The following is a 27,748-nucleotide window of genomic DNA, read 5'->3' on the forward strand; positions in this document are numbered from 1 at the left end:
CATGCCTCTTTCCCAACTCAGCGTAGCCTTCAGCTTTCCCCCTGTGTCCTTGGGAACTGTCGCAGCGTCTCTTCTTACTGGTAGAAAATACCGGCTGGGGCAGTAGCTTAGTTGACAGAGTGCTTGCCTAGCATGCGTGAGGCCTGGCTTCAGCCCCCAGACACGGCACGGCACGAACTGGGTGCGATGCTGCGCAACTGCAATCCTGGCATTTGAGAGAAAGAGGCAAGAGCCATCCCTAGCTGCACTATGAGTTCATAATAGCCTGGACTATATAAGATCCTGCCTCTGCAGGGACATTGGAGGAGGGTTTCCTACCCATTGTTTCCTGCTAAATCACACTATTAGTTGAATTTTCTGGTTCTTCCATCAAGGCGAAGGAGGATGAGCTAACACCTCTAAGCAAATGTTCTGAGGTGAAGACTCACATGGGGCCTGGTTTGGAGGCTCTCCGGACCATTAAAGCGGAGGCTAATGAGGAGACAGTGGTACAGCTCTGTCCTCAGTTGAACTCAACACAGTGCCAAGTCCTCACAAAGGCCCAGTTTACTGAAGAGCTCAGGATGTGCAGTTCCGTAGCCCCAGACAACAGCTAAGGGCAGATACCATGGCTGGACCACAAGTCAGGGAGGAAGTATGGAGGTGATGCGGGAGTCTGAGAGGGCAGGTACCCAAGGAGGCAGTGTGCCATGGAGTCATCCTCCCCCGGCAGGGACAATGGGCTCTCTGAGATGCCACCCTCTGGAGTTTTCTGCAGGAATGTGGTTCCTTTCCTGACACGGGTCAGAAGGCATGTCTGGGGAGGAACAAGCTGGAGGAAAGGCAGTGGTCCTGATCAGCCCACACTGACAGGCAGCGGTGGTGTCTAAACACAGGAGAACATCTGACATGGCCCCATCGCTTTGTCCCTCCCACTCTTGACTGGAAAACACAGAGGGGGGTCAGAAAGGCCAGGGGGAGGTCACAGACTCCCAGGAAATGCTTTGAAGGCTTGTATCCTTCCTTCTGATCAAACTCTGAGAACTTTCCAAACGTTGACACAAGGAAAGAAAAGCCCATTCTTCCCTGGGCCAGGGCCTTGGTGTCAGGCCGGGGCTAAAGGATGGGAGGGCCAGGGGGAAAGGAGGCTCGAGGGTGGGCAACAGAGGCAACAGTGGCTCGGCAGGGAGGGCGGGCTCCTGGACACACACACACACACACACACACACACACACACACACAGCCCCCTTTTTCCTCACCTCGAGATTTGTGTGCATCTGGCTCCCTTTCTATTTGTTTATTTTCACTGGGGGAAGGACAGGAGAGAGATTGATGAATAACGACACTAAGCTTTAAAAGGACCTACATCCAAGTCCATTCTTCTAACCTCCAGGACTTACATAACCCTCAGAGCTTTTCTCGCTGCCCTTCCTCTTCTTCCCCTCTCTTTTCTCTTCTCTTCCTCTCTTTCACTAAGAACACTTGGAAGCAGAAAGGCCTCTTTTCAGGCTCAGCCGCTCTCCTCCAGGAGGTCTCGAAGATCATTATTGAAGTGGGATTGGTATTCAAAGAAGAGATGATACGGCTGTGAGAGGAGGCTGAGGAGCTGTTTCCTTTCTCCAGTGGGAGAAATGGGACCAGACCAGGTTAGCCAGATGTCGAGATTTTTGTTTTACTTGTTTTTGAGATATGTTCCTTCTATATAGCCCAGGCTGGTCTCAAATTCATCATTTTCCTGCCTCAGCCTCTGGAATGCTGGGATTATAGGCATGTGCCACCATCTCACCAGATGGGGAGTTTTTAAAACAGAAAATGGCCTCTCCCTTCTTCTAGCACCGTACCCCGAAACTGACCTCGCGGTGTGTTGTGAATGACAGAGGACAGGAACGTGTCCACAGATGAACTGCAGTTCCACACACTGCGCATCTTTGAGAGCTAGTGCTGTCTGCTCTAAAGTATTGTAAATGTTTCATTTTATTCCACAGTGCTTTGCTTATAGAACATTAAAATATTATTTTCCTAAGATCTTTATAATCGATATCCATGGAGCATATGAGGAGGGGAATCCCGTGGCTATTGGTGTCTCTGGGTGCAGACAGATGTGTGCTAGAGTTGGGGCAACGGGGAGTTGATACAATCTTCTTCTTCCACAATGAGAGATCTGGAGGTCTAGGGGGTTAAGAGCTTGTCCAAGTTCACAGAGAGTCTCTGGCACAGTTGAGATGCACAATATCCTGCTTCCCAGTCCAGTGCATTCCCAGGAGACGGAACTGTACTCTGCCCAGGCTGGACCGCCCTCATCCTTGTGCACAACTATCTCACTTCATCCCCAGCATGCAATGCACGAACACGTCTAGGTCACTGATTTAAAATGCATCTTCTCTGAAGACGACCTACCCATGGATTCTGTTGGCCGGCCTGTGTTAGTTGTGTACCTTTTTGTTGGGACCAAACAGCTGACAAGAAACGAGTTAGTGGGAAAGAGGTTTGTTTTGGCTCTTGTTTGAAAGGGAATTCAACCCATTATGGCAGGCAGGCATGGTGCTATGGAGGTCACATGACGCCCATAGTCAGGAAGCAGAAAGCCAGCTGAGTACCTGCATTCATCTCTTCCCTGTGCTCCCAAAACTTAACAAAAGAATGATTTCTTTTTCTGACTCTGATGTCCCCAGTGCTGTACACACCTGTCCCACTGCACCCCTCTCATTGCCTGAGCTTCTTTGGGTTCTTCCTACAAAACCCCAATCACAGTTTGCCCATCCTTTAGACCCAGTCACCTTTCTCTATGTATCCTTCTTCGAAAGAGACACTTGGGTGTAGCAGGAAAAGCTCAGTTCCTGGTTGCTATCTACATCTCCTAGTCTGAATAGCAATAATAACCATTTTCTATGGTGATCTGAAAATCATATTAACCAACAATTGAAAATATGCCACTCAGTTCCACTCCTCCCACACAATGGTCAGTATTAGTTACTTCCCAGCCCTCATCCCTTGAGCTAGATGTCACCTTTCCCTTGATGCACACTGGCCCCTACATCACTGGTTCCCGTCTCTTTTATGGTCGATTCTCTTATTAGGCTCCAAGGTCTTCAAGGACCTAATTTTATATCTCTTTAATTCCAATGTCTTGTTTAGAATCTGGTACCCAGGAGATACTAAAAAGAAATTCATTATACAAGTGCATGAAAACAAAACGCACACTACATGTGGTGAGCAACGCACCATTTCTGATGGAAATACTTAGCTTTTTTCTTATGTTTGTTAGTGATTCTAATTAGTTGTCAGGAGTTTCCATGTGTGTAAGGGGGGAAAAATCACACACACACACACACACACACACACACACACACACACACCCAAATCAAAAGAAGACACAAACAAGGCAGGAAGAGGAAAGGGTCCCCAAGGCCCTAGGCCAGAGTCGAGTTCCACTCATTCCGCACAGAACAAGAGGGTCCATATTTCCTCAGCCCCTCAGTGATGGGGGCATCTTTTCTTTCCCTTTGAGCAGTGGTTCTCGGCCTCCCTAACAGTTCCTCAAGTGCTGACCCCGCAAGCATAAAATTACTTTGCTGTTACTTCATAACTGTGATTTTTGCTACTGTTATGAAATGTAATGTAAATATCTGATTGCAGGATAGCTGATATGCAACCCACACGTTGAGAACCACTGTCTCAGCTTGCCCTCTAGAGCCAGAAAGGGTCGTGCTCCCCACGGTCGTCAACCCACTCACAAAATACTGCCTGAGCACGCACCCTGCACCATGTAGCTTAGCTATGTCAGTCAGCTTCGGGCTGCTGTGACAAAGTAGCCAAGAGAAACATTTAAAGGAGGAAATGTTGAATTGTAGCTTGAGGCATTTTGGTCTGTGTGGTAACCTCTGTTGCTCTTAGGCCAGAGGCATGGCAGCAACACCATGGTAGAAGGCTAAGGAGGAAGATAACTGCTCAGGGAAACAAGGAAGTCCAAAGGAAGGTTTGGGGGGCAAGATACATCTCTACAGGTCATGCCCAGTGACCTGTTTCTACCTGTTTCTAACTAGGACCCACCTCCTAACTTCCAATTAATCCACTGATGAGTTAGAACTCAATGATCCAGTCATTCATATCTCTACCTCAGAACACTGCTGTAGTGGGGACCAAGGCCTTCAATACGTCACTTTTTCTGGGATAATATTTGATACCTAAATCATAAGATGAGTAGTCAAGATAGACCTAGGTGTTTCCTTCAATAAACTTGTTTTCACTCAATAGATACATATATACAGAAACTCAGGAATAGGGTGTAGTTTTCAGGGAAGGAATTATGGAACAGGAGATGTCTGAACCAGGCTCAGGTAGCCTGGAAGACAGAAGGAGGGCAGGCGAAGGCGAGAAAGCCTGTATGAGTACAGTGGGCTTCAAGAGCAAAGCATTTGTTTGCTTGAATGCCCAAAGGGGAGCCGTAGGAAATAAGGCGGGGAAAGTGGGTTAGACGCAGGCCATGGACGCCCCAGGTGCTGGACTCAGTCCGGTCTCTCTTTGGCGTACAGTGAAATACTTCTTATGGCTGGAGAAGGAACTGGGTAGATAAAGTGTGATGAAAAGTGGGTGGAGCCAGAGGACTTGATCATGAGGCCAGTTCCATGATGGGGGGGGGGGGTCATACCATCTTGCTGAACTTCAGTTTCCTTGATCATAAAGTAAGGACTAGGATTTTGTTTTTGTTTTCTTGTTTTTGGGGTCAAACTCGGAGCCCTGGGCATGCTGGGCAAGCATTTTCTCTCTTAGCTCTGCTATATCCTCAGCCTTAGGACTCGGATCTTACTCTTTCCCAGGAATGCCATGAGAATGAACTGTGCACGTGCTTTGGAAAATACCAGATCAGTGTTCATTGATTCATAGTCAGAAGTGCAAGTAGGAGCAGCACAGTAGAAATATAGGATGAGTTTGATTACAGAATGAACGGAGCCTTGAGACCAACAGCCGGTGACTCAGTGATTGATAAGGAGACGGAGGGAGGAGGCACGAGGAATACATCCACGGCATGGAACATCACGTAGTCACCTGCGGAGGAAGGGGAGTTTGAAAGGGTTCTAGGACGTGGAGTGTGAGGAGCTGGGAGAACGATGGCACCCTTAGTGACCTAGGGAACGGAGAGGGGACAGGTTGGAGAAGAATGTGAGATTGTCCACATTTGGGAGTGAATGAGTTTAGTATTCACATCCCTAGGTTCCTTTCAGTGGAGTCGCTTTTGCTACAGAGAAGCTCTTTCTTTGGGGTTGAAAGGACTTTTCCCCCACATGAGCGTCCTCAGGAAATGGTACAGTTTATCCCCTGCCCTTCTGCCTGCTGTCTTTGGTGTGGAGTTGAAGCATCCTTTCTAGCTGCCCAATACAGCATAATAAACCTTACTGCCAATTAATCTACTTGATTAGTTTTTTTGAGATGAGTCTTTAGGTATCCCAGACTGGCTTTAGACCTGCTATATAGCCAAGGATAACCTGGAACCTCTCATGCTCCTGTCTCAACCTCCTGAGCGTTGGGATTACAGCTGGGCCACCATTACTGTGTTATGTGCTGTTGAGGATCAAATGCAGAGCCTTGTGCATGCTGTGCAAGCCCTCTGTTAACTTAACTTTCTTCCCAGCCGCCACATGCGGCAACCTTAAAAACCTACTCTTTACTATGCCCCTGCCCCCCGCCATCAGCTGACCGGCAGAAGGGTTGGCATTGAAGTCTCTGAGCCGTCTTTCCTTCACCTTCTGAAAAGATCTGCAAACGTTTGCCGTGTTAGTCATGCCTGAATGAACTTGGATCTCCTCTTCCCTGTCACAGCTCCTCTTCAGGAAGTCATCTCCTGTGCGGTGCATTAAGGGGGCAGCCTCACTCAGATCTGTCCAGATTGTGCCTTAAAAACTTGCTTCTGGTGAAACAGATGCAAGCGTAGCCCATGGCCTTCAATTAAGAGTTCACAGATGGCAAACAAAGGCAAACAAACATTTCAAAGCACCGTGGTGTTATAAAGTGGAATTCAGGCAAGAGCATGCTTAGAACACTCATGTCAGTGAGACAGGGGGAGGGGTGTAAGGCGAGGAGGGCTCCCAAAGGCATTGCTAACAACACTTGGTCCAGGCTTTGGAAGGCAGGCAGGAAGGAGATCATCAGACAGCCAGAGAATTGAGCAGTACAAAAGCGGGTCCAAAGGTAGAAAGAATCTGACAGCGGGCTTTTCTGCTGAGCTGAAGTCTAACGATGTGAGAAGACTGTCAAGGGTAAGGCCCAGAAGTAAGTAGAAGCCAGGTGTTGTGGTACACACCTTTAGTCCCAGCACTTGGGAAGCAGAGTTGGTTGGATCTCTCCAAGGCTAGCCTGGTCTATAGAGAGTTCCAGGACAACCAGGGTTACACAGAGAAACCCTGTTTCATAACAAACAAACAAATAATAACAACAATAAAGAAAGAAAGAAGAAAGGAAGGAAGAAAAGAAAGAAAAAGGAAGAAAGAAAGAAAAATAAGCAGAGTCTAACTCATGGAGGACCTTGAATGCCATGCCAAAGGCTTGCAGTTTATCCTAAAAACAATGGGGGGACCTTGGCCAATTTTAGTCACAAGAACTATGTCTTGTCTCGTGAGCAATCATTTACTTGAGAAAGGCATTGATAAATCCATTCATTCTGACACATAAGTGGTTGGCATAAAAGTGCTTGTAGGTTAGGAAATCCAGCGCTAGGGGGAGCTGACAGTGTGAAGTCAAAGATAGATAGGCATGGTATTTGGGGAGGAATGAACATGACTGTCCTTAGAGCTTTTGCTTTAGGAAAGAATTGGCTCACTCCTCAGAGAAGACTGGTGGTAGGTAGCTGGGTCCTGTCTCTATTCAGGCTGCTTTTAAGAATGCCAACCCCAGGGCATGGCTGGGACTGTTTCGGAGAAAGTGCACCCTCTAGAGGAAACAGGATGCATGGTTTTTGGTAGGGCAGCAATAAGCCACTTCCAGAACTTTGGCTGGCTTCCTTGCCCCAGAGGCCTGGCCAGCTTGGGGGTGGAGTGTGCTGATTGTTTATCTGTTTCTGAGACTGGCCACCCCTGAGAACAAAGTGGCTTGGCTGTAGGAGGTGGCATAGCAGCTGGGAACTTTGGATCACAGCTGGAGGTGGCAGATACAAGGGCTGGCAACCTAGACAAAACAGTTGGAGGCGGCAAACATCACAGCCAGAGGCAACAGCTACAACACAAAAAACTAGAGGGTAACCAAAATCTCTAGGGTCCATGAGTCTACAGTCTTAAAAATCTGGCTTTCAAAGCTCCAGATTCTGTCTTTTCTGTGTCAGCGAAACTCCTCAGTACACAGTACCAGGTGTTTTGGACCAGGAGCCCGAAGACCCGGATTGGGCTTCCCATTTACCACTTGTTTGCTTGGAGTGATTTTCTCTGAGCCTTCGTTTCCAATGATGTCTTTCCTATCTACCTCATAGAGTGGGGATCAAATTACATGTTTTATAAAGTAACAAATAACCATAGGCTATTGTGTTGAGGATGATAGGCTAGGTTTTTTGAGAGCCCCCATTCTTCCTGATAAGTAGCACCTCCTCTGAACACAAAGCGAGGGCTTAGATGAGAGATCCCTGAAGGTCACCATGGAAAGTTCAGGGATAGAGGTGGGGAGGAGGAGACATTCTTGATGCTCCCCATGGGTGTGGCTGGAAGCTTAATCATTATGTATTCAGTGAGAACTTTCATCTCCTCTGCAGGATCTCAGGACATATTGACAGCATGTTCTGTACGTCTCTGGGTTGCCTCACGTCTGGATGATTCTGATTATAGCGTTCTCTTCAATGGAACTCTTTTTCCCTATAGTTTGAGCTCACTGGTCATGTTTGCTCTCAGAACTCAGAAAACTAATCTGAACCTTTATTTATGTGACAGTTCCTCAAGCCAACTATTTCACACACATCTGTTCTTTCTTCCAGATCATCTTCTCTCTTGACAAAATCCGTCTGTTTCCTCCAACCGTTTCCCATGTGATCTGAGCCTGAATTTTTTTTTCATATCTTGATTGCTGGAATACTGAAGACTCAGAATGAACCAAGTAGAGTGAACTCAATTACCTCCTTATTCTAGAGACGTCATTCAACCAAACTAGCTTAAGTTTGTATTGCTTTTTGGCATGAATAACTCATACTGGATTTTTTTCTAAAATGTTTACATCTCTCTTCCCCCCCTGCTAATATGACAAAGTGCCATCTTCACAATCTTAAACTTTCCCAGATAATCTTTAGGCCTCAGTGTATAATCCAACATTTATCCGTTTTATTAGATCTGGCTCACTCATCTGGTCCTCTTTAGATCCGAATTCTGCCCAGTCCTTGTAAACTGCCCCAGGTTTGTACACATAACTGATGGCCACAACGTTTTCTAGTTTTGAATGAAACTAGTGTTAAGAGCGCAGAATAGGGCAAGATCAAGGATAAATTTCTTTGCTGCATCATTAGGAGATGAATTCTAGGTATTGGGCTCTCCTCACCAGTACTGCTAAATTTTACAAACCACCTAATTTCATTACCCTTCTGGTCATTTTTCTCTATCTTATCCCCAAAGGTGTAATGGTAGATTTTGTCAAAAAAAAAAAAAAACCACCACCAACAACAACAACAAAAAAACCCTTGCTGAAGCTTTAGCTATACATTGTGTGTATTTTGTTGATTTGTCAATTTGGTAGCCTAAACATAGAGCGAAATTATGTTATTCTGATGTGGCTTGTTCTCACTATACCCACCGTGAGTCTTTCTCTGTGTCACAGTGAGTCTGACCGACAACTTCTCTTCTCTTGTTCTGTCTAGTTACACACAGTCTTTGAATTTTATTCGAGACTCTTTCCTAGGATCCGTATCACCCATTTGTCTATAGCTTATGAAGTATATTTCATATTTATTTTTGAAAATTAGATATTCTCTCATATCTAGCTCTGCAATTCCTTTGATCCCCAACAGCCCTCAAAATCTCACGTATAAGTTTCACATCCTTAAGAGTTTAAGGATTAAACATTCTTTTGTTTTGTTGTTTTTTGCTTTCCAAGACAGGATTTCTCTGTGTATCCCTGGCTTTCCTGGAACTCACTCTGTAGACCACCAGGATGGCCTCAAACTCACAGAAATCCATCTGCTCCTGCCTCCCCGGTGCTGGGATTAAAGGTATGCGCCACCACCATCCAGTGATCCAACCTTCTTAGGTGCAGACTCTTCAATAGCATGTGTGGACTGTGGATTGCGTTAGGTGGCTGTTATTATTAGAGTTTCTGAGTATTGAGCAGGGCTTTATTAAAGCTCTAAATAGGAATCATTCAGAGCTATAGAGCTTCATTTCTGCTGCAAAGGAACCAAGGCTATAATATAGTGAAGAACTCTAGGGTCTGGGCTAAGTAGCAGTCTCTCATGAATAAGCATTTCAAATGGGCTCCAGGCTCATAAAACAGGCAGGCTGACTGCTTCTGAATGTTCTCAGGATCCTCATCCATTGGTGATCTCCAATTCAGTGCCTGTGTGGCTAGGAGTATGTGGAGAGGCCCATATAACTTAGACTCTCCCAGGGGAGCAATGGGGAAAATGAGGGAGTCTGATAAAGAACAATGGTGAGATGCAGTGCTTCAGATGTACGGGGTGGGGAATGCAACGGCGGCTCTGATCTCCAAAGAGGCCCAAATCCCAGAGATCATCTTCACCCTTTGCAGGAGTTCCAGGTGCCAGACTCAGAGTCTAAGTAATGAAAATCTTCCCTCCTGGAAAAGTACAAAGTTCCTTTTTGGGGCAGGGATGCCAGACGCCTTGTACTAAGTGAATTGTCTCCTATTTCAATGTCTCGTCCCACTTTCTACTGTGAGGACGAATAGCAGTCTTGAATCTGAGCATGTGCAGACACAGCTTTGACTAACATGGAGTTCACATTCACTTCACTCAGTCAAGACAGTTTTGCTGCCTACAGTCTGGCATCACTGCTCACCGGTGGGGAGAGGTCTTGGTGCCGGCAGGAAGCTTCAGCCCGTTGCTTCCTTCCTGCATATTACTTTCGCTCAGATCATCTCTGTGCTCTTTCTAGCACCAAGCTAGACCCTGGCCCAAACTTAACTTCTCCCAGGTGGTGCAAACAAAGGATGATGGTGAATGAGGCTGGGTGCTTGACCTGTAGGGGAATGGACCCCTTCTGCCATTTTCTCACCTATGGCCACTAACACAGGCCTAGGAGAGAGAATAGCAAAATTAAAGGTATACATGCATCTTAAACAGGACTGTTTTAGAAGGATTTCGGTGGAATAGATTTTCTTGCCTTGATAGTCAACAGAGGGGAGGGGTTTTACCTTAAATTAAATTAGCTATCTCCACAGGAGTGGTGTGTGTGTTTATGTGTTGGGTGGAGATCAGGGACCTGTGCCCTTCCTGCTCTTTCTTCTCTGTCTCACCTCTTCCCCAAATCAAAAGAATATTACACGGTATTGCAATTGTGTATTTAACTCACGTCCTCACTAAGCTGTGGGTCCTCAGCAGGATGATGTCATTTTCATCTTTGACCTACGGGCACCTCGTGTTGTGGCTGGCGTTTAAAAGTGCTCTATAAATATTTGCCAGGGTAAAAGGCATCAAAATGAAGGTTGGGAGCTGACAGGATGACTTTGACTCAGCAGGTAAAGGCATTTGTCACCAAGCTTGACCACCGAAGTCCAATTCCCAGGGCCCACATGGTGGGAGAAAACGAAATCCTGCAACTTGTCCTCAGGCCGCGACACTTAAGCACTCCCCCATAAATAAATGTAAGAGATTTTAATGGGAAATCTTAGTGCCTCTTCCCACTGGATGGTGCCTAGGAGTTGGCTGGGTTTGGACAATCACCTCATTTACTCTGTCTTGTTCCCTGCAGATGACATCAGTTGCTAAGGTCTATTACAGTCAGACGACTCAGACAGAAAGCCGGCCCCTAGTGGCCCCGGGAATACGTCGGAGGAGGGTCCTGACCAAAGATGGCCGTAGCAACGTCAGAATGGAGCACATTGCTGACAAGCGTTTCCTCTACCTCAAGGACCTATGGACCACCTTCATTGACATGCAATGGCGCTACAAGCTCCTGCTCTTTTCTGCAACCTTTGCAGGCACCTGGTTCCTCTTTGGTGTAGTGTGGTATCTGGTAGCTGTGGCCCACGGGGACCTGTTGGAGCTGGGACCCCCTGCCAACCACACCCCTTGTGTAGTGCAGGTGCACACACTCACTGGAGCCTTCCTCTTCTCCCTCGAATCCCAGACCACCATTGGCTATGGCTTCCGTTATATCAGTGAAGAGTGTCCTCTGGCCATCGTGCTTCTGATTGCCCAGCTGGTGCTCACCACCATCCTTGAGATCTTCATCACAGGTACCTTCCTGGCAAAGATTGCCCGGCCCAAGAAGAGGGCTGAGACTATCCGTTTCAGCCAGCATGCAGTGGTAGCCTCCCACAACGGGAAGCCTTGCCTTATGATCCGAGTGGCCAATATGCGGAAGAGTCTCCTCATTGGATGCCAGGTGACGGGCAAACTGCTTCAGACCCATCAGACAAAGGAGGGTGAGAATATCCGGCTCAACCAGGTCAACGTTACTTTCCAAGTAGACACAGCCTCTGATAGCCCCTTTCTCATTCTACCCTTGACCTTCTACCACGTGGTGGATGAGACGAGTCCCTTGAAAGATCTCCCCCTCCGCAGTGGGGAGGGGGACTTTGAGCTGGTGCTGATCCTCAGTGGGACAGTGGAGTCCACCAGCGCCACCTGTCAAGTTCGCACTTCCTACCTGCCGGAGGAGATCCTCTGGGGCTACGAATTCACACCGGCGATCTCACTTTCAGCCAGTGGCAAATACATAGCGGACTTCAGCCTTTTCGACCAGGTTGTGAAAGTGGCTCCCCCTGGTGGTCTCCGCGATAGCGCTGTGCGCTATGGAGACCCCGAAAAGCTCAAGTTGGAAGAATCATTAAGAGAACAAGCCGAAAAGGAAGGCAGTGCCCTTAGTGTGCGCATCAGCAATGTCTGACTTCTTATTCTCTCCTCCCCAGCCCTTTGGCCTTTTCCTCTTTCAGTGCCCTGGGAAAAGGAGACTATCTGGGTTCGCTGGAGAACCCCAGAAGCACCCGTCCTCTACTTCTCCTTCCTTAACCCGGTGGTCAGCCAGTAGTCTAGACCGCCTGGAGTCCTGCGCTTCCTTCTCTCTGGCCTTGCACCTTCCTCTACTGCTATGCCAATGCACACGACTCTTAAGCCAGGATGGGGGACCGAGTGGGAAGGTTAGGCTGAGTGGCGTGGAAAGCCTCAGCCATGCTTGGAGGTTCACGATAGGAGGGCCATATGATCGGATGGATAGACTCCCCCAGCCCCCTACTACTATAAAGTGTGATGACGTCAGACTGGAGCTCCCCCATCTCTGTTTGCATCTTGTAAGTCTCCTAAGGCAAAACTCTCTCAGAGAGTTATTCTATGGACTATGCTCTCAGAAACAAAGGAATCTGAAATCAGTTTTCCCTGGGCTTGCTACCAAATCCCGAAGAAAGGAGCCAAGGTTTGTCATGGTGTATTTAATTTCAGTTGGTGACTCCTGACATAACCTAGACTTTTGGTCCCCACCGTATTTTCCCATTCCAGTTCTCAAGTGGATCTTCTGAGGATCTTCAGTTCTTTCTCAGCCTCTGTTCCCATAGAATCGGGGCTGATCTGAGAAACGTGAATAGCCAACACTTCTCCTGAACCCATCCTGGCTTCTGAAAAATTCAATTTTGGAACTATCGTCTAAAACTCTGGCCCTGTCCTGGGAAGATTTCTTTTACTGTGCCCTGTGAATAGGAAGGCCTTAGCCAATGAGCTCTCTTCTCTCTCTCTCTCTCTCTCTCTCTCTCTCTCTCTCTCTCTCTCTCTCTCTCACACACACACACACACACACACAAATTTTTCTTTTGAAACAGGGCCTCGCTACATAGCTCTGGCTGTCCTTGAACTCACTCTGTAGACCCAGATGGTCTTGAACTCACAGAGATCCACCTGCCTCTGCCCCCAAGCACTGGGATTAAAGCTGTGAGCCACTATGCCCTGCCACCAATGCTAAGTCCAGTGTTCAGGCCCCATGGAAATATCTAAAACCACTCCAGATTACACTGTACCTGGCTCTTCTTCTTCCTTTCCTACCCACCCTAGACCCCTCATCCCTTAACCCAAGCTTTTAAATAAAGAGAGGGAAACACAGCCATTTCCCTTTCTTAACATCGGCCAATTAAAACTAGTCCCAGGGCACAGATTGCCAGGAAAGGTGAACCAGCCTCTCAGATTTCCAGATTTGCTGTACAGAGCCTTTGGGAATTTGTGATGCTTTGTCAGGGTTTGGACTGAAGCAGAATTCGGGCTGAGAGCCACTATTTTGTTACACCTCCTGGTGCCCTTCTGGAAAGCTGCCTGCTGTTTTCTGAGGCGATGCTGAGGGGGAGGAGCTTACATTCTGATCTCAGCCGTGCTGACACAAAATAATGGAAGTTAGCGTCATCTCCCCTCTCTTCTGCCTACAGGCCGGTCTCAGGCAAGTTAAAAAGACAACTTATGATCAGACCCAAGCCATTCCTAGTTCTCTACTGAGGACCGTGGCAGGGGTCAGGGAAGGGCATGATAAGCACCAGGCCCTGTTCTAAAAGCCCCAAGCAATGAGTTTTGGCTCCAGTTAGGTACACAGGTAACCCCAGAAGATGGTATAGCAGGGATTCCAGCAGGGATGACACATGGCTAATTTAAGGAGGAGTTGACAAATGACGACAAGAAACACATCTAGGCAGAATGTATACACGTCTCTTTGGGCAAGGCCTTGCAGAGAACTCAGAAGCCCTGAGGCTGAACCCATCTCAGCTGTGCAGTCTGCTCACTTTGGTCTTTCCTTGAACTCGGTTAACTGTAGCTTGAAAATGAAGAGCCTTCAGCCTCTTCTTCCTGCAAAACCCACCATTATCCTTAAACTCGCATCAAGATGAGAACCAGAAGAACCTGGCAAAGAGCCAGCTGCTTTCACATACACTCAACGCTGCACTTCCTGGTGGCGTTCGGTGTGCAAGGACCAAGTGCACTGCTGTGTGTATCTTCTTATCCACTGGCGATGTTTCCTCTGTCCGGCTTCTCCTGCGCGTTGCTGCTTCCCTCTCTTCCCAGTCTCTTGCCCAAGGCCCACCTCTCCTCCGACTTTTGGCTAACAATGTGAGAAGAGAACATTTTCTGTTTTAACCCCTTTGGGATTTCCTCTACAATCCCATGCTTTCCTCTCAGGTGCACTTCAAAAGTGCATCCTGTTAATTCAGAATGGCGCTCTTCTCCCACAAGCCCAACATTCTGCATGGAACAACTCCCACTCCCAGTCCCCTGACTTGAATCCTTTTTCAGGATGTACGACAAGCTTTATAGCAGCCAGTGGGTTCCCTGTCTGTACCAGCTATAGACTGAGAGTGTCAGGACAGCAGCAGGCGAGGATTTTAAGTGGGGTGGGCAAAATAACCAATGGGGAAGGGTATCTAGAGTGTGAAAATGAGAAAGATGAGGCTAAGGGACCCAGTGAAATGAAACCCAGAGTCTTACTTATGACTGACACAGACAAGGTGGGTGGAAACGTGGGAAATTGGGATATGATATATATGTTTATCTATGGAGGAAAACAGAGATAATATATAAAAAGATATGTATATAGATGTACATATACCCATATATATGGAATGTACAAAAAGGAAGTGCTCAGATTTTACAAAGGGACAAATATCTTACCTTGGTTTTATGGAGTAGGATACCTGGATTTTCTGTGTTATGGTCAGCAGAGCGGTGAGAGTAGCTGATGGTTTTAAGTTTGATTTATGGAAAAGGGAGGGATAGACCCTGTTGTCCCTTTCATAAATAGAGGCGCACCCATCAAGGTTTGATGAACCTGTGCTGATAGGACAAGAGAGGAGCTAGGAAATGCCCTACCCATGAAGATCTAGGAACATCTATCACTCATACTATGTTCTACCTATTCCTGGCAACAACCTGCTGCTGAACAACTTCTAAAACAAGCAAGCAAGCAAGCAAACAAACAAAACATCCTGCCATTTTCTTCCCCTGAAGTACACTCTGCATTTCCCATTCTTCCACCAGGGTAGGAGCTCTAGCACTAGGCCCCATAACTAAAAACCGAGAAGCAGAAAATTTGGTATTTGGGAGGGAGGCTTTAAGTGGAAACCTTACTGTTAGAATACAAATGCCAGGACTGATAAGCTGTTGAGCTCAAGATACTCCCTAGACAGAGGTCTGAGCTATGTACAAGAATCATAAAGAGGGTGCTGCATATATCATAGTTCCTGCCCTGGTGGGGAGGCAGATGGGCTGCTTTGACTTGGAGGCTCTTCTATGAAGAATGCAGTTTTCATCTTCCCTGGAGGATGGTACAATTCTATAGGAGGATTCTGAAACCCCTACTTCCTGCTGCTCCCTACTGTCCCCTCCCACTCCCCGAAACCCACTTCAGCTAGTGAAACTATGCACGGGTTTCCCTGACATCAGCAGAGAAAGAAAAGCAGTCATAATATAGCTACTGGCCAGGAACATTGGTTGCACCTTCTCCACGACTGCTGCCACGAGCCTTTACCTGTTAGCTTGCTTAGTTTCTTTGCAAAATAACACATTACCTATGCTGTACAGTTAACTGGGCTTCCAGGCCCACTATTGGCCAACACTACTGAAGCAGAAGTATCTAGGAATGATTTTTTTTCTACACTCTGCATTAAAGACTAAACCAGGTCCCATGTATTTAGAAAAAAGATGTGTGAGATATTTTTGGTTTATTTTTGTCTGTTCAGAAGAGACTACTAAATAAACTGGATGAATCTCTTGTTCTCACTGTATCTTCTTTTAGACATCGAAACCTATCTTGTATCAAGGTTTGAACTCCTAGGCTGACTTATGGGCGGGGAGGGCTCAGTTCAGCTCTGCCTTTCTTGCTGGTTTTCCCGTCCTTGCATACATTTCATAACAGTACCCCCAATCCTTCCAACCCTTTTCTTGCTCTTTCCCTTATTAAGATCCTTTAAGAAATCAATTCCACACTCAGTCTTTAAATTATCAAAGACATCCTATTTATTTATTTATGTTTGTGTGGTGTGCATTGTGGGCATCAGAGATGACTTTCTGGAATCAGTTCTTTCCTTACACCATATGGGGTCTAAGGAATCAAACTCAGGCTGTCAGGTTTGGCAGGATAAGCACCTTTACCCATTGAGTTAACTCTGTGGCTTGCAAATTCAGTTCTTTTTAAAATTTATTTTATTTTATGAGTATAGGTATTTTGCCTGGATGCATATATATGTGTGCCATGTGCAGGCTGGTTGCCATGGATCCCCTGGAACCAGGGTTACAGACAATTGTGAGCTGCCATGTGGATGCTGGGAATGGAACTGGAGTCATCTAGAGGAGCATCCAGTGCACTTAACCACTGAGCTATTTGTCTAGCCTGAAATTCCAGTTCTTAAAGGGCAAGACTTACTAAATACTAAGACTCAGGAATCTGAAATCTGGCTCAGCTAATGCCAGGGGTCAAATTGGTCTGGATCTGGGACACTGTCCCTTTTAGATGGTGATATTTGAGTCCATTGCTTTTCTTTCACACTCGGAAATACTTTTTGGATGTTTTCCTTACACATGGAAAGGGCATGGAAGCCCATTTTAAGTAGGAGGCATTTCTGTCCCCAAGTCTTGAAGTCATTGATTTCTCACCTATTCTTACCTAGCATGAGCCTGAGAAGATTGTGGTCAATATCCAACCCCCAATAGGCAGGCAAGAAGCAACAAGTTATACTCACTGACTCTCAGTCTTTGAGATGGAAGGACAAAGGGGAGAGGGAAAACTGGATCTCTCATCATTAATAAACAGACAAGTGAGTCATAAGAGACAATAAATGTCACAGACATATGAAATAACCAGATCCCAAATCTGTAGTTCTTACACACTTGCGAGAAACAAGTGGTACAAAACAAATACAGATACCAAGGGTGAAACATTTAGCATGTGTTAATACAAAACAGGTCACTAACATATTCCAAAACACAACACCTGTGGAAAACACTCCACAGGTTGGACACTAACGGCAGGGAGTGAGATCTGTTCAAGAGTTCTGCCGTTTTCTGCCTCTCATTCATTCGACTCCAAACAGGCTGTTCCTTTTGATTAGTTGTTACCTTTTCTTCTGAATTCGATGTCTCTCCTATTTTTAGGCCAGCTATAGAGGAGAATTAGCTGAGGCCTTTGGCCAAAATACCTAAGACAACCAACCCAGAGGAACCCTTACTGAATCTTTAGACACTACTCTTACATCCTCTACTGAGACTGAGCTTCACTTTCCTATAACTCCCAAAGGAAAATAGCAAACCAGGGATAAAAAGCGCAGCAAGGAGAGAGGTTATCAGAAAGCTCTCAAGGTGAGATTAAGACAAAACACAGAGCAAAACCAGAATTCCAAATCGGCATTTTATTTGTACGTTCATCATGCAGCAATTAAAATATGTTGGGTCAGACAGACCTACTTTCAATTCCAGTTCTGCTGCTACTCAGCTGTGTGGCTTATTTACTCTATGTAAACTCTGATTTTCCTCACTGGTAACAATAAGAACATCTACTTTACATTAAAAAGTAGTTAGCATGTCTGATAATTGTAAATTAGTCCTTAACAACTATTATGAATCATAACGGCTGTTATTTGAATGATAATGTGTCATCACCGTATATATGATCAGTGCATGGTGAAAAATGACTAGAAGTAGTTATTAATCTACAACGTATACTTACATCAAAGCATATTAAAGGTTAGAAGCATCAAAATATGAGGTTAGTATGGCTCGTTCAAAGGATGAATGGGAAGCGTAGGATGAGAGCTGCATGTCCAGACTGACTGGAGCCACCTCTATACTAATCACCAAACTTTCCCGAGGAGCAGGCTCAGTTTGTAAGATCAAGTCAGCCAGCCCGGGTCAGTTACCATGTGTCTGAGACTGTGCTACATTACAGGAACGTACAAAGAAATAAACACTTTCTACTCCCAAGGATCCTACAATTTAGTTGAAACTGGAAATATTCTAAAAGTATGAAGTTCTTAAGTCGATTCTAAGTGCAGTAACCAGAAAAAAGAGTTAGAGTCCTTCGCAAGAAACTAGTGGGGTGGAACGGGGTGGGGAGAGGGCAGATTCTGACTTAGGTGAAAGATGCCTGAAAAGAACGGGAGTAAGGGCACTCCAGGGGCGACCGCACAGACGGATTCTGGTAGGAAAATTCCTAACAGAGGTCAAAAATGAGAACTATTTTAGGTTTATTTTCTTTCCATCTACATTTTTCACTCTCGGTCCTCCAAGTCAGTCCTGAGGGATGTAGGCAGCAGGTCCCAGCTCACTCTTTGCCGAGAGTCGGGAGCGCGGCGGCACCGGTTACTAAAAACAAAACTCACCCAGCTCCGCAAGAGCTCAGCCACTCCGGGCTTTCCGGGCAGCAAAAGAGTGGCCAATGGGGGACCGGAAATCCCGCCTCCGCCGGAGGAAGCTAGGGGAAGCTAGGCAGCCAATCCCGAGGAAGGGAATTGTTCAGCGGGGGGGGGGGGTCGGGGGGGGGACCACGGAGAAGTCGCTCGAGGCCGGAAGTAGCGCGGGGGCGGGACGACGTGCCGGAAGTGCTCGCTCCCGGGTTGTTTCTGTTTGCAGTCGGCGGAGGAGATGCTCCGGGAGGCCGAGTGCGGGAAGCAGGAGGACGGTTAGAAAGCCGGCGGCGCAGCGTGGGGCCCGGGCCGGGCTGCCGGGCCGCCGGGCCGCAGCCAGACCATGAGCTACACCAGGCACTGGGGGGAACGGTTCCTGAACCTGCGGGTGCCCCCCGCCGGTGTGTTCGCTGTGGCCTTCCTGGCCCGGGTCGCCCTGGTTTTCTACGGTGTCTTCCAGGACCGGACTCTGCTGGTGCGATACACCGACATCGACTACCATGTGTTCACGGACGCCGCGCGTTTCGTCACGGAAGGGCGCTCGCCTTACCTGAGGGCGACGTATCGCTACACGCCGCTCCTGAGTTGGCTGCTCACTCCCAACATCTACCTCACCGAGCTCTTCGGCAAGTTTCTCTTCATCAGCTGCGATCTCCTCACCGCCTTCCTCTTATACCGCCTGCTGCTGCTCAAGGGGCTGGGGCGCCGCCAGGCCTGTGGCTACTGCGTCTTCTGGCTGCTTAACCCCTTACCCATGGCGGTGTCGAGCCGGGGCAACGCCGACTCCATCGTGGCCTCCCTGGTGCTCACGGCCCTGTACTTAATAGAGAAGCGGCTGATCGCGTGTGCCGCGGTGTTCTATGGCTTCGCGGTGCACATGAAGATGTATCCGGTCACCTACATCCTCCCCATAGCGCTCCACTTGCGGCCCGAGCGCGAAAGCGACGAGAGTCTCCGGCAAGCCCGCTACTCGTTCCAGGCTCGTCTGTACGACTTCCTGAGGAGGCTGTGTAGCTGGGCGGTGCTGGTCTTTGTCGCGGTGGCGGGACTCACGTTTTTTGCCCTGAACTTCGGTTTTTACTATAAATACGGTTGGGAGTTTTTGGAGCACACCTACCTCTATCATCTGACCAGGAGGGACATCCGCCACAACTTTTCACCCTACTTCTATATGCTGTACTTGACGGCAGAGAGCAAGTGGAGTTTCACCCTGGGCATCGCCGCGTTCCTGCCTCAGTTCATCCTGCTTTCAGCCGTGTCCTTCGCCTATTACAGAGATCTGGACTTCTGTTGTTTTCTTCACACATCCATCTTTGTGACTTTTAACAAAGTTTGCACCTCTCAGTACTTCCTTTGGTACCTCTGCCTTCTGCCTCTGGTGATGCCACTGGTGAGGATCCCTTGGAGAAGAGCCGTAGTCCTCTTGATGTTGTGGTTTATAGGACAGGCCTTGTGGCTGACTCCCGCGTATGTGCTAGAGTTCCAAGGCAAGAACACCTTCCTGTTTATTTGGTTAGCGGGTTTGTTCTTTCTTCTGATCAACTGTTCCATCCTGATTCAGATTATTTCCCATTACAAGGAGGAACGCCTGATAGAGAGGATCAAATATGACTGACGCGCGTTCTGGATCTTCTGCAGCTTCTGTTACATTCTGATCATTCTGTATGGACTGGGAAAGCTTTGCAGGTTTTTCCTCCCTGAACATTCTGAGGACTCTAGTGAACGTTCCCTCGTTCCAATAGAAATGAAAACCAGTGTTGGCCTTCTATGTAAAGGGGACCCAATAATTGAGGTCCAAGTCTCATCTGCTTGAGAGAAGTAAAGGTCCTTGTCTGACAGTCGGAAAGCCGATGAAGCTGGAAGATGCTCACATGTTTTTGAACAGTAGAAAAGTCGACATAAGGTCCCTAGCAGTGTTTGTTCCTGTCCCACTGGGCCACTGTTGTCCCTTCAGCCCCCCCTTTCCTTTCTGCCGTGGTGACAGCTGTGAACATTTACAGAGTTCCCAAAGTACAACATTTTTACATATAAAATATTAACACCACCATGTGTGGTCAGGAAAGTTTGAAATTTTTGTATTGGGGCTTAGAGATAAACAATCCAAAGAATTTAAATTGTGATCATGTATTTGTTTTGTAATTTAGTTTTTCAGCATTAGTACCGTTGGTATTCGTTTTATACCAAAAGATTAAATTTAAACTCTTCCGTTTTTAGACCTGAGTTTTCAAAAAAGAAGTTGAACACTATTATAATATTTATATGGTTATCCTTTTTCTAATTGCTAAAAAGATTTCCACCTAGAATTTAAGCTGAGTATTGTCTGTTGTAAAATTAGTAGACTTTAGGTGATAAAACCTAAAGTTTTGGGTGAAAGCTCCTTTGCTCTCTTCTGGTCTTACCACCTAAATCGTTACACTGTTGATAGATAAGGCATTGCCCAGCTTAGGTCCTACCCTCTGAAAATTCCACGATGGGAAGGAAGGAGACTCCTGGAAAGCTGGTTTGCATCCTGAGGGCTCACTGGTCTGGACTAAAGAAGAGTTACCCAGGGATGTGAGGAAGTGCAGAAACCAGCTTTGCTGGGCAGGTGCAGAGATGCAGCCTTGCTGGGCAGGTGCTTTCTCTTACCACTGTGACATTACCTGGGGGAAAGTACTTTCTCAGCTGTATGAACAAGCATCCAAAAATATTGTTAGAAAAGCTAGAGCCCATCTAAGCTGAGGCTTCCTAACGTTCAAAGATCTAGCAGCAGATAGTATGATTTTGTGATCATGATTTAAGAAAACCAGTAAATTGTTTTCCAGACTTAAAAACACAACGAATTTCTGAAAACAAATACTCCTCCAGAAAAGTTGTTATGTCAAGGCAAGCCTAAAAAGCATTTGAGGGTAAAATATTTATAGGCAGGTCATAATTAGAAGTTCTATTACTGGCAGCATTTCTTTGCTGGATTTCTTTTGGGATTTGCTCTTAGAGGAATAGGTGGCTTTTCTGTGGCTGTCTGTGTGTAGGAAAGCAGTCAGTTGTAGAAAACATGACTTTTCCTATAACGTCAATTCCATATGCCTCGCTAGCTCATTACTTAACACTCATTGTTTAAGACAGTTTAAGTAGTGGCCTTTCCAATTCCAGCACATGAACTTTTTAATATTATTATGGGGCTTGAAAGCTGGGCCTCAAGCATTCTAGGCACGCACTCCCACTGAGCTATGTACCAACTCCAAGGGGATTTGTAAAGTGAAAGCTTTGCAGAAGGAAAGTGTAGTTCGTGTGTTTGTAGAGGCCTGACTTTTGTCGTTAGACAGTCTTAGTCCAGGCTGGCCTCAGACTGACTTCATAGGCCAAGGTAACCTCGAACTCCTGAGCGTTAGACAGTGTTAGTCCAGGCTGGCCTCAGACTGACTTCATAGGCCAAAGTAACCTCGAACTCCTGATCCTCCCTCACACTGCTACCTCCCAAGAGCTGAGATCACAGTCCTGTGACACTGTGCCTGGCTCAGAGATTCTTTATCAAGGAAATGCAAGTGTTTCTTTAGATATTTTGCAGTTTATCTGCTGCAAACACTTATTTTTTATTACTTGTTCTATGTGTATGGGTGTTTTGCGTGTATGTCTGTGCACCATGCGCATTCCTTGTGCCCAAAGATCCCAGAAAAGGGCATTGATTTCCTAGAACTAGAGTCAGAGCTGGTGATAGCCACCATGTGGGAGTCTTCTGGAAGAGCAGCCAGTGCTCCTAACCACTAAACCAACTCTCGAGCTCCCTGGTGCAAAATAGTTAAAAGTTAAATGGAGAAATGGTTTGATCCGGTCTCTTGGATTTTACTTTTGCATTGCAACTTTTAAACTTTTTATTTGGGGAAGAGGCACAAATACCATGGCCTGCGTATGGAGGTCAGATGCACCTGAGACGGCAGAGGAAAACTTGTGCTAGGCGACTGTCCTCTTTCCACTGCTGGCCCTGGGATCAGACTTGGGTTGTCAGGCCTGTCAGCAGGTACCTTTTCACACTGAGCTGTTGATTGCTTTGGCTACTTTTCACTGATACCTGTTGTTTCCCGATTAGTCCTTGAGTAATACCTTAAAATTGTATGGCTCTTTGGCTTATTTTCTGCATAATTCTCTTGTTCTTATATTCCCTGCATTATCTTTACGTCACTGTAGCAAATGACTCAACTTGTCGAAAGAAAAGGTTTATTTGGGGCCATGGATTTAGAAGTTTCGGTTTGAGGTTGGTTGGCCCTGTTGCTTCAGGCCTGTAAGGAGGCAGCATATTGTGGCAGGGAGCACATGCTAGAAGCAAATTATTCACCTCAGTGTGGGTGCAGAAGAGGAAGAGGAGGAGAAGAGGTTTTTTCAGTGCCCTTCTAGGACACACCCTAGTGCCTAAAATCTCCCACTGGGCATGGCCTAAAGTTTCCACAGCTTCCCAGTAGCGCCACAGGCCTTTAGCACTTGGGCCTTTGTGAGGAGATTTAGACCCATACTACAGCATCACTGTGAGACTGACTTACAGACAAGCTTTACCTACTAAAGAAGAATGTTTCCCCAGATAGGTTGTGTTCTAAACAGAGCATTGTGTGTTTTCTTCTGGAACTGCCTTTTTGATGTCCTCAAGGTAAATTCCCAGGATTAGGTTCATTATTGTCTTTGGGGTGTTTTTTTGCTGCTGCTGCTGTAGGAGATGTGAATCCAGGCTGGCCTTAAAGAACTCATTAACCTCTTGAATCTACCTCCTGAGACTGGGGTTAGCAGGTGTGCTGGTCATTTTGATTAGTTTCTTTGGAAAAGCTGTGATAATCATCCTCTACTGCCCAACTCAGCGAAAGAATTCTTAAAACCATAGATCGCAGCTACCAACTTCTTATCATCTGGATTTTTTTTGAGTAATGTAATGATGTTTCATAAGTTGTGTAAAACTTGTCATTTGGTTAATTTATGGCTGAATATATTGTTTTTTTAACATGAGTTATATTTTCGACTCTTGCCATCTGTGCTGTGAGTGTGGTTGGTGGTCTTTAAATGAAATCTCTCGTCATCCCCCTCATTCTTTATTCTTACTTTTGTGTGTATGTGAGTGTGTGCATGCATGCGAGTGTGCATCATCCTTGTGTGTATGTGAGTGTGTGTGTGCGTGTGAGTGCGCATCATCCTTGTGTGTATGTGAGTGTGTGTGTGCGTGCGAGTGCGCATCATCCTTGTGTGTATGTGAGTGTGTGTGTGCGCGTGCGAGTGCGCATCATCCTTGTGTGTATGTGAGTGTGTGTGTGCGTGCGAGTGCGCATCATCCTTGTGTGTATGTGAGTGTGTGTGTGCGTGCGAGTGCGCATCATCCTTGTGTGTGAGTGTGTGCGCGTGTGAGTGCGCATCATCCTTGTGTGTATGTGAGTGTGTTTGTGCACGCGAGTGCGCATCATCCTTGTGTGTATGTGAGTGTGTGTGTGCGTGTGAGTGCGCATCATCCTTGTGTGTATGTGAGTGTGTGTGTGCGTGCGAGTGCGCATCATCCTTGTGTGTATGTGAGTGTGTGTGTGCGCGTGCGAGTGCGCATCATCCTTGTGTGTATGTGAGTGTGTGTGTGCGTGCGAGTGCGCATCATCCTTGTGTGTATGTGAGTGTGTGTGTGCGTGCGAGTGCGCATCATCCTTGTGTGTGAGTGTGTGCGCGTGTGAGTGCGCATCATCCTTGTGTGTATGTGAGTGTGTTTGTGCACGCGAGTGCGCATCATCCTTGTGTGTATGTGAGTGTGTGTGTGCGTGCGAGTGCGCATCATCCTTGTGTGTATGTGAGTGTGTGTGTGCGTGCGAGTGCGCATCATCTTCGGTTGTCATTCCTCAAGCACCATCCACTTTGTTGCGTTTTTGTTTTTTGGAGCTGTCCAGGTTGGCTGGGTTACCCGTCCCCAAGCCCTAAGAATCTGCCTGTGTCTGTTTTGGCAGCACTGAGATTCTAAGTAAATGTCGTACCTGCCCTTTTTTATTTTTATTTTTCTTTAAACATAACCAATAACCCTTACTTTGCCCAGTCAAAAACAGAATTGGCAACTAAGTAACCTCTTTCATAACAGTTGAACACATACTTTTGTCAACATTTCTGTCTCCCTTCTAAGAACCCCTCTCCCCACCACCACCACCACACATACACACATACACACACTCACTCACACACAGGGTTTCTGGCTGTCCTGGTACTCACTCTGTAGACCAGACTGGCCCGAACTCAGAGATCCTCCTGCCTCTGACTCCTGAGTACTGGAATTAAAGACATGTGCTTGACTAGAAAACAAGTTTATCATCCTGTGTTTTATGGCAGACTTTATAGATGAGAGGAAATACATCTTGGGGATTCATCCTTTTCTCACTCAGTGACAATAGTTGCTTAATTGATTTTGTATCGTGATGATGGTTTTCATGGTTAATTTAGAGCACTGCTCTGCCACAGCTTAAGCTCTATGACAGCACTTCAGATTTGGTGTTTGTAGTTAGCATACTTGTCTAACAGAGGAGTAAAGTGTTTTAAAGATGAAATGACTTGGTAATCAATGACAGAACTAGAATTTTAATTCTTCCACTAACATGCCCTTGTCACTGTTTTAGATTTTCAGAGTGCCCAGACCTAGCAGATGATTTCTGCAAAATAAATGGATCAGCACTTAACTGTGGCAGGTGTCTTCAATCAGCTTGATGTAGACCTTCCTGGTGTGTGTTTGTGTAAGGGTGGCTCTTCAGCTCTACCGAGTCTCTCTCTCCCCCCGCCCCATAACTATTTTATGTGTATGAGCGTTTTGCAGACATGTATATCTACACGTGTGTGCTTGGTGCTCCTCAGTTCAGATGTCGGATCCTCTGGAAATGGAGTTACACATGGTTGTAAGGTGATGGGCAGTGAACCCATGTCCTCTGGGAGAGCAGCAAGTGCTCTTAACCACTAGGCCCCACCCATCTCATTCCTGTTGTTCTGTTCTCCCTCTCTCCCTCACCCGCCCCCCACTCCAGAGAAACCACCACACTGCGTGCCCTAGTAGCTGCTCCAGTTCATTCTCATTAGCCGTTTCCATCCTCGCCTGGGTTAATCTTCTCCACGTTAGCCATTCTGACTAGTGAGGACAAACTTCGAGTAGCTGTAACTTGCATTTCCCCTTAGGTGTTTGCTGTCAGTTTGCTTCTTCTTTTGAGAACTACCATTCAGTTCATTAGCCCATTTACTAGAAGACTCAAGTATTTTTTTAATGCTTTTTTTCTTTACATATTTACTTTCAATATTTAGCATCTTGTTCTGTCCCAGCATGAGAACGCTGGGCATATTAATTTAACTGTTGTTTATTAAAGACAGGGCCTCACTATGTAGTTCTGGCTGTCCTGGAGCTCCCTACCTAGACCAGGTTGGCCTCGAACTCAGATCTGCCAGCCCCTGCCTTCCAAGTGCTGAAACCAAAGGTATACACTGTTATGCCCAGTGCTACCATGGGAATCGGTGGTGGTTTCTCAAAAAACACAAAAATACAGCTACCATAAGGACGAGTCCAAAGTTGAATTTAAGTTCTTTTTTGTTTATGGCTGCTCAGTTTACAATTACATAAGAAGTATGGCCGGTGAATAAAGAAAAGGTGATACACACACACACACACACACACACACACCTGAGTTTTACTCAGCCGTCATGACATTTGCAAGGGTAAGGACTGAATTGGGATTATACGTATATATTACATTTATATATTATATGTATATGTATGCAATACATACATTAGATGGTGGGATGAGAGGAACAGATTATTCTAGAGTTCCAAAGGAGATCCCAGCCTTAAAGCTTTATAGGTGTTTGCTTTTTGTTAAGCCTTCTTAAATGAGCATCAAAGAGATGGGTTTTGTTATGGTATTTTTATATGTGCTTTTTGTGGATCTTTCTCCCTGACCCTTTGCTGCTGGTCTCCTTCTCCCAGTAGCCCATCTACCTTCATGTCACATTTCTCTTGGTTTTTTGATATAGTCTTACTATGTAGTTCTAATAGCTCTGGCTGTCCTGGGACTCACTCTATAGACCAGGCTGTCCTCGAATCCCCAGAGATCCACCTGCCTCTGCTCCCCAAATGCTGGGATTAAAGATGTGCGCCGCCACACTCGACCCTCATGTCCCCCCTTTCTCCCCTTCAGAACCCTCCTTTAAGCTGCTCCCCTCCATTATGGTCTGTCCCCCTCCCTTTTTCCCACCCACTCACATAATTAAAATCTAGGATCTGCATTATGGGAGAAAACATAACTTCCAGTTCTATCTTTTTCTTGCAAATGCCATGATTCCAATTTTCTAATTTGTGTGTACCTGGGAGGGTAATAGCTGGTTTTATGGTGGTTTTGTTTGTGTGTGTGTGTGTGTTGGATTTATATAACATAATTATGTGGCTTCCTGTTTTTATAAGCTCCCTCTTCATCTTGACCTAGAAGGTAAGTAGTTATATGTACATATCTGGCTCAGGCTGGACAGATTTGTACTTCTGTATCCCCACCATACATGAGCTGATTTTTTTTTTGTTGTTGCTTTTTTTTTTTTTAATATTTTTTAAGACAGGGTCTCACTTTGTAGCTCTGGCTGCCTTGGAATTCACTCTGTAGACCAGGCCAGTTTTGAACTCAGATCTTCCTGCCTCTGCCTCTCTAACGCTGGAATTAAAGGCGCGTGCCACCACCAACCAGCACTAATCAGTGGAGGTTTGGCGGGTGCCTCCAATCTACAGAGCACTTTTCTCCATTGTGTTGTGCGGGGCAGGGGTCACTGAAAGGCCAGTGTTCTGTAGCTGGAAGCATGTGTCCTCTGCCTGGGTCAGACGCATCACAACAGCGTGAGCGTGTATTCAGCACGGCTGCAGCAGAGCCATTCATTTCGTCAAAATGCATTCATATTCATTATCCCGAATAAAAGCCAGACTGAATGGCAATGTTTCTAGCTGCGCAGACACTCTGCTAATTGCTATGTCTGCTATCTAAAATGAAATGACACTTACAGCGACTGTTTAAAATAATTTGGAGCATGAGTATTTGAAGTTTAGTTCATTTCACACAGGGAAATTTTAAGCTGCTTTGCCCTCCATTCTTTTGGCAGTTATTTATAGGCCCTGGCCATGTGTCAAATATGGCGGCAGATGAGTCAAATGCTCTGCTTTTGAAGAGTAACCAGTAGCATTAGAGATGCATTCTACTAATAAAATGTTATGTGAGACCCCATTAAGTTCCATAAAAATACTGTGGTTTTTAAAATAAGGGTGGGTGGGGAC

At 46.3% G+C, this 27,748-nt stretch overlaps 2 protein-coding genes across 5 annotated transcripts in view; both read left to right on the top strand.

The window, feature by feature from the left end:
* The window catches only part of Kcnj10 (potassium inwardly rectifying channel subfamily J member 10), a 32,875-nt gene extending 17,017 nt beyond the window's left edge, over positions 1-15,858 (top strand). For 2 of the 4 annotated variants that reach the window (XM_075989171.1, XM_075989170.1), the window contains one exon: positions 10,869-15,858. In XM_075989171.1, coding sequence (XP_075845286.1) covers positions 10,869-12,008 — 1,140 coding nt within the window. In that variant the 3' untranslated portion in view covers positions 12,009-15,858. Of the gene's footprint in view, positions 1-9,041; positions 9,152-10,866 lie in introns of those variants that run through there. The other 2 variants (XM_075989174.1, XM_075989173.1) reach the window with 2 other exon arrangements.
* A 2,806-nt stretch (positions 15,859-18,664) lies between these two features.
* Pigm (phosphatidylinositol glycan anchor biosynthesis class M) lies at positions 18,665-22,587 on the top strand. The gene has a single exon (XM_075989175.1). The coding sequence runs from the start codon at positions 18,824-18,826 to the stop codon at positions 20,093-20,095; it is 1,272 nt and encodes a 423-aa protein (XP_075845290.1). The 5' UTR covers positions 18,665-18,823; the 3' UTR covers positions 20,096-22,587.
* Positions 22,588-27,748: the final 5,161 nt, after the last annotated feature.

Source organism: Microtus pennsylvanicus, chromosome 10 (assembly GCF_037038515.1).
Source record: "Microtus pennsylvanicus isolate mMicPen1 chromosome 10, mMicPen1.hap1, whole genome shotgun sequence".
NCBI classification, from domain to species: Eukaryota; Metazoa; Chordata; class Mammalia; order Rodentia; family Cricetidae; genus Microtus; species Microtus pennsylvanicus.